Here is a 13,694-nt window from a genome sequence, read left to right on the forward strand (position 1 = left end):
TTTTCAAGTGTTTTTAGTATTCCATCTTCGTTTTGCTAGTAAGGCTCAAAAACACATGTATTTTAGGAACATATTAACCATGCAACCCAAAACTACAACAGGCAAAGCATCCTCATACTTCAGCACTTCCACTATGCTGAGTAAGGAGGAAATAGGAAAAAGGGCCCTGAGGGAGGGGGTGTTGGGGGTGGATTGGAGGGAAGAGATGTGCGAAAAATCCTTTTTTGTCCTCTAGTAGGGTGCAAAACTGAGCAAAAAATGGCAATGAGCCTTTCTACTCCCTCAAAAACCATTCCCCCCAAATAGTGGCAGGCAGAAAGAGACAGACTAACCCTTTAATCTGCATGAAAGTCTTTTTCTTGTCATATTTCTAAAAGAGGGGATGGAAAACCTACATTCCTTCCTTCACATTTCCATTTTCCCTTTAATGTTCTTTTCAGCCCAAAGTTCCAAAGTGACCAGAGGATTGGGTTTTCCTGCCAGGCCAACATTAAATTATAATCCTGGATGGGTTTGTAGCATGTGCACAGCCTCAGGCCCCAGCCAAATGTGCTCAAAGAAAAAGCACCAAGAAGAAAATACAGGAGGCAGAAGAGAAAATGCTGCTTTATGACAAGTTCACAGCCATGACAGAGCAACGCATGTTTGGACCCTATACTCAAATGTAATGGGGGCAAAATTGTAAAAATAATAAGTACAAACACGGTCTACTTCGCATCACAGTATGCATCATTTTGGCAAAACTGAGGGGAGGTTGGTGCATTTTACCCTAAATTTTATTTCCAACATCCACTTCAAGATACATTCATTACATCAAGAAGTCTAAAATGAAAGGATATGAACTACCATCCTTCATGTCTAAATTATTAGAATCTTCATTGCAAGTTCTTAATTCAATGCTTGCAACATAAAGAATCCCAGGCTCAAGTGAGAAGAACCCATCAGAAATTTACAAGGATGATAATTTACCCTTTTCTGCATGCTTATATTGATAAAACATGCACTAGACTCTACTCACTTATTTCTCATTTATCCTTTCTAAAATTTTCCTTTCAAAAAACATAAAGTCACCTTTATTTTTCCTTTCATTTCCACATTTTATGATTTTCATCTCAAATATAAGATATTCGCCCTCATACACCACTCATATTGGTGTATGACAAGTATCACATGAGTTTAACCCCATGAAAGTTGATATAGTAAGCAGAAACTATTAGTGGGACTGCTAACAACTTAGCCTTTCCTGATAAAAACACATTCCTGGAATCAAATAGACCTTAACAATCACATTTTAATTTGGGGCACTGGATGCACATAAATTGAACTAGATGGCCAAGCATGCTCCATATTCAAAATTCATAAAAGCTCTAAAATTTATATTTCTACTTTTTAAAGCTAAGTCTTCATTTTCCATTTACTGGACTTTGTCCAAAATAAGTCAGCCAACGAAGATGGAGAAATCACAAATTCAGCAACATGTATCCTAAAGCCATAATATGTGTAACAATGAATGTACATGACAGTGTATAACACATACTTATTGAGGGTTACAACAGAAATATAATAACGATTTTTAATGTACAGCATAAAACAGCACCTGCTTGCCTTGAAGTTCCTTCTAGAAGATAGAGCAAAAAGAAGCAGAAGTTGTGGTCTAATCAATAGTCTATGCAGTAATTTTCTGGCATATACCATAATGAGAAATCAATACCGTTGTCCTTCAATTTCTCTGTTGCAGGGCCAATTCTCTCCAATAGCTGCATTTGGCAAGTGTTAAAATTTTATCCAGATCAGGAAATATTCATATTAAGACAAAGGAAATGCTATTCAATTGCTCTTGTTTTAACCGCTTTCTTGCTAGATATGTTCATACATCCAGCAACAGCATGTTATAGATCAAAGACTCTCCAAAACCATAACTGAATACCCTTGGAATGCAAATTTAAGCTTGCAAGAAACTTCTTCCAGACCATTAAAAGGAACTAATAGTCAATTAACAGGGAATAGAAAACATATATAAAATTCCTCCTTGGAAAATGGCCTTGGAGGTTCACGAACAAACAAGATCATTTTTGGAGAAATACCATTGTTTAAAAATATGGACTTGACCAAAAAGGTTGGACTTCTAAATATGTTGATAATCCTATGGTGTAGGAGTTTGGGGAAACATTTAAAAGGACTGGAAGAAGTTTTCTCATTTATCAGAACAGACAAAGGGAATGGGGATAAGATTTTCTTTTGGCATGATATTTGACGTGGCACAAGGTTTCCTACTACTTTTAGCTTGATCTGCCACAAAGATGCACTTGTTAGCAATCACCTTCTACTATAAGCCAATGGGATTACCTAAAAATATTCCACTTGCAAGGAATAATCACAACTGGTATTTGGAGTGTTGACAAATTGAGTAAAACAGAACACCTAATCACAATTACAGGCCTCTCCTTTCATTTATAGTATATATCAAGTACATACCAATGACCATAATTCCCTTACTAACACTATTTAACATAACCCTGGCATATACTAATTATGCTAAATAACCAAAATAACAATTAATACTCCCCCTCAAGCCTGAGCATAGATATCATTTGCTCCTAGCTTGTTACAAATGAATTTAACATGAGCACCTCACCCCCCGCCCCCCAACAAAAAAATTCTTTAATGAACAAGTCATCAAACTACAAATTAGACTTTACATAAATGGTTGTAATGAGCTTCCGCACAAGTTTCTTCCGAAACAAGTGGCAATCAACTTCAATGTGTTTCGTTTGTTCATGGAAGACTAGGTTGGAGACAATACGAATAGCAGCTTGATTATCAACTCCATAGACCGAGAATATGGAAAACCCATTTCTTCCAACATGTTCTTCAACCAAACAAGTTCCACATGTAGTGTGAGGGCATGGCCACCACAGTTTGTTTCTTACTCTTTCAAGAAACCAAATTACCACCAACAACAATATAGTACCCAATTGTGGATCTTCTGTCATAAGTTGACTCGGCCCAATTTGCATTTGTATATCATATATGTGTACCCTTAATCTTGATATAAGAGACCTCTTCCAAATGCACTTTTGAGATATCTCAAGATGCAAATTACTACATGACTTGGTCTAGGAGAATCCAGAAACTGATTCCCAACATTTGTTGCAAAAATATATATGTCTAGTCGAGTGATTGTGAGATAATTCAATTTTCCAACGAGTCTTCGGTGCCATCTTGGTTCAGGCAACAAATCACCAATATCCGACACTAGCTTGCTGTTAGGATCCATGGGTGTATCAACAAAATTGGATTCCAAAATCCCAATCTCATCCAAAATACTTCCTTTGTGACAAAGCATTCCCGTACAAGATCTAGATACTTCTATAACCAAAAGTATTTCAATGGTCCCAAATCTTTGTTCTGAAACTTAGATTGTAAAAAGTGTTTCAGGCCCTAAATACATTGATTATCATCACCAGTACTCACAATATCATCCATACACACGATAAGGAGAATCCTACTAGATGAAGTTTATTGATAGAACATAGAGTGATCTACTACACATTGTCAAAGGCCAAACTCAAATACTATAACACTCAATTGATCAAACCATGCTCTAGGAGACTATTTCAAGCCATATAATGATTTCTTGAGCCAACACACTAAGTCTGATCCCCTCTAAGCAACAAACCCAAGTGATTGCTCCATGTAAACCTCCTCCTAGAGATCACCTTGTAGGAAGTCTTTCTTCATATCTAACTAATGCAGAGGTCAGTGACAAGTGGTAGCTAAGGGGATAAATAGACATAGGCAAGTTTGGAAGATTAGGCAAGGAAGGAGACTCATTGAGGTCAAAAGCACTAAGGAATTGAAAATAGCATGGTGTAGACTCAAAGAAGGTAACAATGTAACATCAGCACAGACAAAAAACAATGCAAAGTAGGACATAACAACGATATCACTTTTGAGTACACAAGTAGCCCAAAAAGATGCATTTTATAGCACGAGGATCCAACTTATCCACTCTAGGGGTTAACTAATGAACCAACGACACACACCCGAATATACAAGAAGGCAAAGAGAACAAAGGAGCAATTGGAAGGAGAACGGAGTAGCAAATTTACCACCAAGAACAAATGATGACATTCTATTGATAAGATAGATATAGGAAGTGAGTACAACATCACTCCAAAACACTGTAAGAACACAAATTTGATGAAGTAATGTAAAGTAACATCAAGGATATGTCTATTTTCCTCTCTAAAACCCATTTTGTTGTAAAATGTAGACACAAAATGACTAATGGACAATACGAAACTAGGTCATATAAGTAGTGAATTGGGTACTAAAGTACTCTAGCATTATCACTTCGAAGTTTGAAATAACTCAGACCAATATTTCATTAAATAAAGCCAAGTTATCCTTGAATAATCATTAAAAAAAATTACAAAGTATTGAAAACCCAACTTGGACACTACCTGGCTAGGACCCCAAGCATCATAATGGACTAAGAGAAAAGGGCCTACTGCTCATTTATTGACTCGGGAAGCAAAAGGAACATGATGATTCTTCTCTAATTGACAAGATTAACGCTCAAAACTAGACACATGACTCAAAGTAAAACTAGTTATTTTAACTTTTCCAATGAAGGGTGACCTGCGTGACAATGGATTTGGAGTGTTGTGGCAACAGAAGTGCAAGCGATAGAAGTAGATAGCGGATCAAAGTCATAAAACTCCCCCAGCTTCACGTCCTCAACTAATCGTCTTCCTCATCTTCTTCATCTTCAAATCTTGAATGACCATAAATTCAGAGAAGAATGTTAGTAAACAATTCATGGATTTGGCAATCTTGCTAACCAACATATGATTGAAAGAGAACTTGGAAATATAAAAAACCAAAGGAAGAGAAACAAAGGAAGTGGGAATTACAATCCATGTTCCCTTGATGGCAATGGTGGACCCATCAACAAGGCTAACATATAAGGTAAGTTTTTAGAAAACTGGAGAGTAGAGAAGAAATTAAGTATAGTTGTTATAGTCACTGGTAGCTGAATCACTAACCTAAGGACTAGGCCGAGAAGTACTGGATGACAAACAAGTTGTGGGATTACTTGTCTAAGCAAGAGATGCAATAGGAAGGGAAGCTTGTTGAGACGTTTGATACTGTTAGAACTTGGTATACTCTTCCTTTGACATAGATATAGTCTATTGCTCCCCACTTGGGCCAAGAGTGTGGAATCTATGGCAGCTACACTGACAACATGAAGTGGTTTACCATGGAAATCCCAACACTAATCACTAGTTTAACCTCCTCGTCCACAATGAATGCACTTGCAAGGAGGGCATCTACATTGTCCATCTCTTCCACCATGGCCACATGAACCACCTCGAGAGCTATTGTGACTGCTTGGTTGGAAAAAAGAATCGCCTGGTGTAATGAAAGTAGTTCTCTTAGAGTCGGGGATTCAAACACTAGATGCAAGGGTTGTGAAATGTGCACTAGAAGAAGCACAAAGTACATGAGAATAGATATCAGCAAAGGATGGCAACTCTGCACTACTAAATATCTCAGACTGGATTGCCTCAAACTCAGGTTTAAAACTCACTAGAACTCAAAGAACTATCATTTGCTCCCTCAGCTTCTAAACCTCGCGAACATTGCTGATTATGAATTGAATGATATTAATTTCCTCTTTTGCTCTTTTTCTCCTTTATTTCTTCTCTTCTTCTCTCTTCCAAGTATGACTTTTCATTATGAATAACGATTAACGACCCCAGATTGATTATGTATTCATTTTTTGTTTGTGGGGGGAGCAAGTATGCATTAATTTTTGCTACCAAAACATTCCACAAGAAAGTCCAATGTACTAAAACATAAGATTATGGGTACACATGCACATTGTGTTTTACATGCACAAGTCTATCACAGTCCCATTCATAAAAAATTTTGTAGGTAACACCAAGTATTATACTAACTTGAGGAAAGAGAAAAGAGAAAAGATCAACCTTTGGATGCAACGGACCATTAGATACCAAAAGAGACCTATCAAACACAGAAAAACATCCCCCATCCATTCGAGTAACTGTCCCACCAGCCTCTTCAACAATCTGCATAAAGAGGAAGAAAAAGACCCAATAAGCAATTGCAAGTTTGCCACAAAATTTTCAGAAGACTTTTAGTGCAGTAAATGACATATTTTAAGGAAGTAAGATATGGAATCCAAAGATATTGCAATTGACTGCCATAACTGTCAATATAAGTTTCTAGCTAACAAAAATCATCCAAAGTAATTTTTTAAATTTCTACAAGGATCCTAATTCTAGGTTGAAAATTGTTTCATCACTTAGCTGTTATTTTTTATTATTCTTGTACTCTCTTAAAACTTGTAGGGAGAAACAAACCAAAATTCAAGAAAGAAACATATTATGAAATGATCACTAAAGCTAAACAGTGAACTCAATTTCTTTCAAGGTACTGGAATTACAATAAAAATTCTAAAATGTAATGTGCCAAATATTTTAATTGGAAAATCTTGAAGGTGTTCTCTTTCCCTCATTCATTATATTCAGTTCTGAGGCCTTGGATAACATTGGCAGAAGGAAATTTGTGGTCATGAAGCATAGGAGACATCAAGGTAAACTCATTAAATCAGGCTCAGTCTCAGCACATTACATGCCCCAAAAAGTTTATTTAAGAAATCTTGGAAATTTTCCTTTCCCTCTTATTCATCATATTCAGTTCAGAGGCCTTGAATAACATACATAGAAGGAAATTTGTTGTCATAAAGAATAGGAGCCATCAAGGTAACATCAGACTCAGTATCAGCGCATTAACTTTCAGCACAGTGATCAAGAAAGGATTGTGGGCCTGTAAACTAAACAATGTTGAAATTTTGCTTGTTACCTCATGTATCCGAAAGAAGCATTAGCACCCTTCCAACTTTATTACAAAGGTTCAACAATTTGTAGAGAATAAACAGTCTTGACCATTTTATTTCAATAATGAAGACAATGCCACTGCAGTGGCTCTTCCTTCAACATTTTCTTAAAACCCCAAAGCATGTGTTAAAAGAAACAGCTGAATTTAAAAGAGAAAAGAAGAAAAAGGAGGAGCAGGGAGGAGAACCAAATGACAACAATCATAAGGTAACAAAAGAAAAAGTTAATTGAACTAAAATGATATAATGCATGACTGTATTGAAGGTTTTTCAAAAATACGAATCTGAAGAAGCACCTACTAACCACAGCCACATTATATGCCTCCCAAAGAAACAGTGCTATATCTCAGGGATAAAACATAAACACCTTCAAGTTTGTAAATTTTAGGTTAACAAGTACAACAAAAATATTTATTTCATGCATTTTTAAAACCTCATTTCTTTTCCTTGGACTTGAGAAAAATTGATCAAACATTAAAAGATGAAGAAAGGAGAGGTGAATAAAAGAAAACCTAGGCCACTACAGATTACTGTTTCAAGGCAATCACACCGAGTCAAGTATGAGAGAAGCAACTAGGAAATCCAACAGGCAATCTTTAGAATAAGATTTCTAGGCTTCAAAATCACAATTTTATGAAAGTAGGTTAAGAGATTCGTATACGCCTGAAATGCCCTCTTTAAGGAGTAAATGCCTCCATCCCATCCTACTAGTTTTCATAAATTTACAACTTCTCCTTATTTCCATTTCTCAACACTTCTCTATCTAAAGCGATCATCACTTGTGTTTTTGAATTCACACATAAGAGTGAGAAGAGTGAATAACAGGAACCCCAGGTAGCAAGGCAGAGAGAGAAAGTATCAAAAGATTGAAGGGGCAGAGAAAGAGAGAGAGGATAGATTGTAAAAGATACAATAAGATTTTCAACATTCGATTTCGTCCAACGTGCGATGTGGTGAGGATGGATTGGATGAAGTCACCACCTCACCTTTTGAGGAAAGGGATAAAGTGAGGAAACCCTTAGTGTTCTTCAAATATGACTACTATGATCTACAAGAGACTGGTTTGGGAGTCTGGTTTCATGTAGTGAAGGTATTAGGCATCCTACAACATCCATTCTTGGAATGGTTGCCATAGATGGTCAAATATTTGTCCTATGCTTCTAAAAACCTAGAAAGGGAGGAGAGTGAATGGATGGAATGTCTCTCTTGTGCACCCAAACCTAACATCAAGTATAATGTGATTTCGGGACAAAAGAGAAAGGTCCAAAGACTTTCCTTTTTAGCCAATCTTAAAAAGGTAGTTAAATTGAACGGATTTGTCTCCCTTGATCGCCCATATCAGCATCAATTAATGATGTGTGAACCGTCCTTGTTAGCTCGGAGGCTTAAAATGGAAACCCTTTTGAAAATAGGAAAAGTAGGAATATTGGAGACAAAGTTAAACTTAATGATGAAGAAATAAATAGCACTTGTAGATTTCGATACCATGGATCTATTATGCAAATTGAAAAAGAAATTGAAGAGGATATAATGCATAGAGTGAAAGCAGGTTGGGTAACATAGAGAAGTGCTTCAAGTATGCTTTATGATCGTAGAATACCCTTAAAATTAAGAAGGAAGTTTTATAGGACGACTATAAGACCAGCTATGCTATATGGATCAGAATGTTGAAGAAACAGAATATCCAAAAAGTAAAAGTTGCCGAAATGAGAATGCTTAGATGGATGAGTGGTATAACAGTAAAAGATAAATTAAGAAATGAACATATTCGCGGTAAGTGGTGTAGCTCCTATAGAAGATAAGATAAGGGAGGGACGACTCAAATGGTTGGGCACTTGCAACGTAAGCCACAAAGTGCGCCAGTGAGGAAGAGTGAGTTAGTTATTGCGAGGAGCAGTAAAGGGGTAGGGGTAGACCAAAAATAACTTGGAATGAGATAGTAAGGATTTAATAACACTGAATTTGTTGAAAGAAATGGTCCATGATCGCACAAATTAGCGAAATAGGATTCATATAGCCAATCCCACCTAGTGGGACTTAAGGCTTGGTTTTGTTGTTATGTTGTTGCTATTGTTGTTGTTTGAAAACAAGAGAGTTTTATATCCTTTGATCGCTCAAATTAGCATCAATCAAAGATGTGATTTGGGATGGAAGGATCAACTCTTGTCTTGATATAATCCTAAATTTTTTAAAATGATTTGAAAAGAAACAGTACCTAAAAGATAAGTCAACTACTAAATTTGAAAACCTCTGGGGTTTGAATTTGAATAAAAAAGGAAGGTGGTGAGAATGAGGCAAAGATAAATTTAGTATTATATTTACAAAAAGAATCTTAAAGGTTTGAATTGGGATTTTAAAATCAAGTTTGTTTTATGGAGGGGAATCCAAGTCAGCTATACAAACTCCTGTTAGGGAAACGTCATCACCCTGACGAAAGGGGAAAGGGAATGTATAAGATTAAAGGCTTATATATTTCTTACATTTTGACTTCTTACCAAAAATAGAAAAAACCTGTATCTTTAGATAATGATAGAAGATATAGAGTGCTAATATTATGCTAATTAAAAATAATAATGGAAACGTGATAATAGTAGGACAAATATCCCTTAAGAGTAGTACGAGCAATAATGGTTAACAATAATATTAATAGTAATAACTTATACAATAATAATAACACTAATAATAATGGTATTAATGATAATAACAATGGTAATAATGGTACTAACAACAGTCACAACAGCAATAACAGTGAGAATAATAATGTTAATAATAGTAATAGTAATAATAACAAGAAGATTAATAATGATAATAATGATGATGATGATGATGATGATATAATAATGCATTACTTAGGAAAATAATGGTAATTTTAGTGATAATAGGATAACAATACTAATAACAAATGATTGATAAAAATTATTTACAATTTATGTAAATATATATTTTTATCATTTTTCTCCCTTAAAAAAAAAACAAAAAACAAATCAGCAGAGAAAAAGAAAATAAAATGAAGGGAAAAAAAAACCGAGTCAACCCAGTTTAGACCAGTCACCCGGTCTGCATGCCTTTTAAAACACCCAGAGGGTCACAAGACACACCCCCCCCCCCCCCTCGTCTTCACCTTCATGCACAGCTAGGGTATCAAACACCCTAGCTCGAGTGGGTGATTACAGCAGAGGCACCCAGCTTATTCGTGCCATCTCAGCCTACCACTGACCAGATGCCAGTGACTCCACCAGACAATGTATTCGGCAGCCTTTAGCTGCCGAAGAATCCTTGAATCTTTCCAAAACTGGGTGTGTCTGGCAACTGCGGCCATGGCTGCCACCGGCCACTCGTCCCACCTCCAACTTACATTTTTTGTCCCATTTTTCAACCCCATCGCCATAGGCAATGCTAAACAGAGCCCCAGGCAGCATAACCTCTGCTCTCTCTCTCTCTCTCTCTCTCTAATCCAATCCTTCCAGCTCTTGCTGCCATGAACTTCACCTTCCCATGCCAAAATGACAACTGCAACCAGATTCAAAGGTATACAAAGAAAAAGAGACCTAGTTCAAGATTTAACCCAAATAAACTACATGCTGATGAACATAAATATACAATCCATAATCTAAGGACGATATTCATGATATTCATATATCTAAAAGGAACACACGCAAAAAAGATTTACCTTGCTTGAAAATTTGATTTTCCGTGAGAATTTGAGAAAGAAATAATGAATTAACCCCTTCGAAACTTGATAATAAGCTTCTTGATTCCACCGACAAAAGTTCTGGGTAACGATGTGAACTTTCGAGGAGTCCTTATTGATAGGGAGAGTTCAGTTAATTGCTTCAAAGGGAATAAAAGGCGTTTCAAACTCCCTTGGAAGAAAAGAGACCCTCTTCTCTTTTAATTTGTTTCCGTCCTCTTTTCTCATTTGTCCTCAAGATAGTCTAAATGTAAGACCCATCTCCCTCCACTCTCTCTCTCCAAAAAATGTGTCTTCACCTTGTTTTCCCCCCATATTTATAGGGAAAACAAGGGCTTGCCAAAACAATGGTTTCCAAGAGTGCCCCTTCCCCTTGCCCTCAAGGGTGTTTGGAGACTTTTCTAAGCTCAAACTTAGTCCAAATAAGGTCCCAAAATGAGAATAAACATAAATTGAAGCCTCTAAATTTAATTAAACGCAAAATTGGGCCCAAAGTGCTCTCAAAAAGGCTCAAAACCCTTGATTGGACAAGGGACCAATCAAAAATGGGCATTGACAAAGCTAATCTCTCATTTCTAGAGAAGCAACTCCATCCCAGTATTACTTTCAGCAACTGATTGCAATTATTTATGGCTAAGTGGAAAAGTGAAAAAAAAAAAATGCAAGTTTTAGTCGCAATGAAAATGAAAATTTGGTGAGATTTAGTAAATGGAACTTGGCATTAGTAAATCTTCATAGCAAACTAAGGTATTAGGGTTAAATGTTGGAGACCAAAACTTAATAGCTGACCATAATTTGATTTAGAAGTCATCCAAGAGCCTCTCTCGGTACAAACCATGCCTAGAATCCACAAAAGGGTAGGCAAATGTTATTATTGACAGAAGGCCACCACATGGATGGATGTATTTCAGGTTAACTTGGCCAAAAGATTGTTCTTAACTACTACTTGTGAAAGAAATATATCCTTCATATATGCTGCTTTAAATATTTTGCAAGTATATATCCTAGTTGATTGTTTGGCCCTTCCCATCTGCATGTGCATCAGGGTATGGTTGGTGTTAGCTGATATATTGTATATACTTTTCAAAATATTTAAGCCTATCAAGCAAAAGAAAGACAAAACATCGTCATAAGGTTCATGGCACAAAAGGAGTCTACAATAATTGTCACTTAGTAGTTTCAACTTGCAAAAATACAACTATATTTTTCTCTCATTTTCTACTAGTTGTAGGGTGTGATTTAGAAAATTATTTATGTCAAAAAAAAAAAGTTACGCAATCGTATACTTTGCCTATGTAACATAAATTTTTGTACACATAGTCTGTCCTATGCTCAGAAAAAAGGAGTGGGATTGTGTTAGGTACCTAATAGCTAGTGTAAAACTTTGTTGGATCTTATCATGATGAATTCTTACCAAATTCACTTAGGTCAAGGGAATGGACTGGGTCAGTATAAAAGGGAAAGGGTTAGTAAGTTAGCATAAGAAAATAATATTAAATTACCAACTTGGAATATAGGAACTCTTACAAAACAAAAAAAACAAAAAAAAAAATGGAAATAGTGAAAATAATGTGTAGAAGGAAAATTAACTTAATTTGTTTTCAAGAGACGAAATGGATAGGAGAGAAAGCTAGAGAAATTGAAAAATAAGGATTTAAACTACGGTACACTAGTAAAGAGAAACACAGAAATAGGGTGGGTATTATTGTAGACAAAGACCTAAAAGATAATGTAGTAGATGTTAAAAGAATAGGGTATAGGATCATTAAAATCAGGATAGCTTTAGGCTTGGAGATTGTGAACGTCATTAGTGCATATGCTCCCCAAATAAGCTTAGTAGAAAAGCTTAAAAGACAATTTTGGGAAGATATAAATTGTATTGTACAAGAGATACTAATGTCTAAAAAGACATTCATAGGAGCTATGGATATGGAGATAAAAATGAGGCCGATAATTACGATTTGGTTATATTGAATATTTGCTTTATAAAAAGAGAACACTAAATAACTTTCAAAAGTGAGTATAATAAAAGCCAAATAGATTTCCTATTAAATAAAAACGGGGATCGTCTATCTTGTATGGATTGTAAAGTTATTCTAGGTGAAAGTTTGACTACTCAGCATAAAGTCTTAGTACTAGATATATACATATTAAAAATTGGAAGAGAAGGAATAGCATAAATCAATGCAAGAGAACTAGATGGTGGAACTTGAAGGGAGATAACATGGTAAAATGAACAAAGAGTGTGATAGGATGGTAGGGGATAAGGTTTATGAAAATACTGCTTAAAATAAAATGGCAAATTCCATTGTAAAGATAGCAAAAGAGGTTTTAGGTGAGTCCAAAGGTAGATACTCAAGTAGTAAAGAAAGCCGGCGGTGGGATCAAGAAGTCTAAAAAACCCTTAAGGCAAAAGAAAATTGGTATAAAATATGGCAAAATTGTAGAAATATAGAAAATCTTAAAAAATATAAAGCAAGAAAAAATGCAAAAATGACTATTAGTGAAGCCAAACATAGAGCTTATGATACTTTATATACTAAACTAGATACAAAAGAAGGAGAGAAAGACATTTATAAACTTACTAGAGCTAGAGAAAGAAAATGCAAAGATTTAGGTGATGTAAAATATATAAAGGACGAGAATGATAATGTCTTAATTAAAGAAGAAGACATAAAAGAAAGGTGGCGGAGATACTTTGATAAGTTATTTAATGAAAACCAAAATGAAAATTGAACTTGAAGTGACAAAGGAGAAGACTAAAAATGGGGGATTTATTTGCAAAATTAGAGTCCTTGAAATTAAGATGGCATTAAGAAAGATAAAAAGTGAGAAATCTATAGGACCTGTTTAGGGGATACAAGAATTACTTGGTTAACAAATCTATTGAACACTATCATAAAAACCAAGAAAATGTCTGAAGAATGGAGAAAAAGTACGTTAGTACCTTTGTACAAAAACAAAGGCAATATTCAAAACTGAAATAACTATCGTGGAATTAAGATTATGAGTCATACGAAGAAATTATGGGAAAATGTGATTGAACATAGAATAGGATTAGAAATGAAGATTTCG

The 13,694-nt window shown here is 35.5% G+C and overlaps 1 protein-coding gene across 2 annotated transcripts in view; it reads right to left on the reverse strand.

The window, feature by feature from the left end:
• Positions 1–1,386: 1,386 nt before the first annotated feature.
• The window catches only part of LOC131159738 (phosphatase IMPL1, chloroplastic), a 72,050-nt gene continuing 59,742 nt past the window's right edge, over positions 1,387–13,694 (reverse strand). Inside the window, exons 9-10 of one of the 2 annotated variants that reach the window (XM_058114882.1) lie at positions 5,997–6,098; positions 1,387–1,757 (exon numbers count right to left, since the gene is read on the reverse strand). In XM_058114882.1, coding sequence (XP_057970865.1) covers positions 1,659–1,757; positions 5,997–6,098 — 201 coding nt within the window. In that variant the 3' untranslated portion in view covers positions 1,387–1,658. Of the gene's footprint in view, positions 6,099–13,694 lie in introns of both variants that reach the window. The other variant, XM_058114881.1, reaches the window with a different exon arrangement.

This window comes from Malania oleifera, chromosome 7 (assembly GCF_029873635.1).
Source record: "Malania oleifera isolate guangnan ecotype guangnan chromosome 7, ASM2987363v1, whole genome shotgun sequence".
NCBI lineage: Eukaryota > Viridiplantae > Streptophyta > Magnoliopsida > Santalales > Ximeniaceae > Malania > Malania oleifera.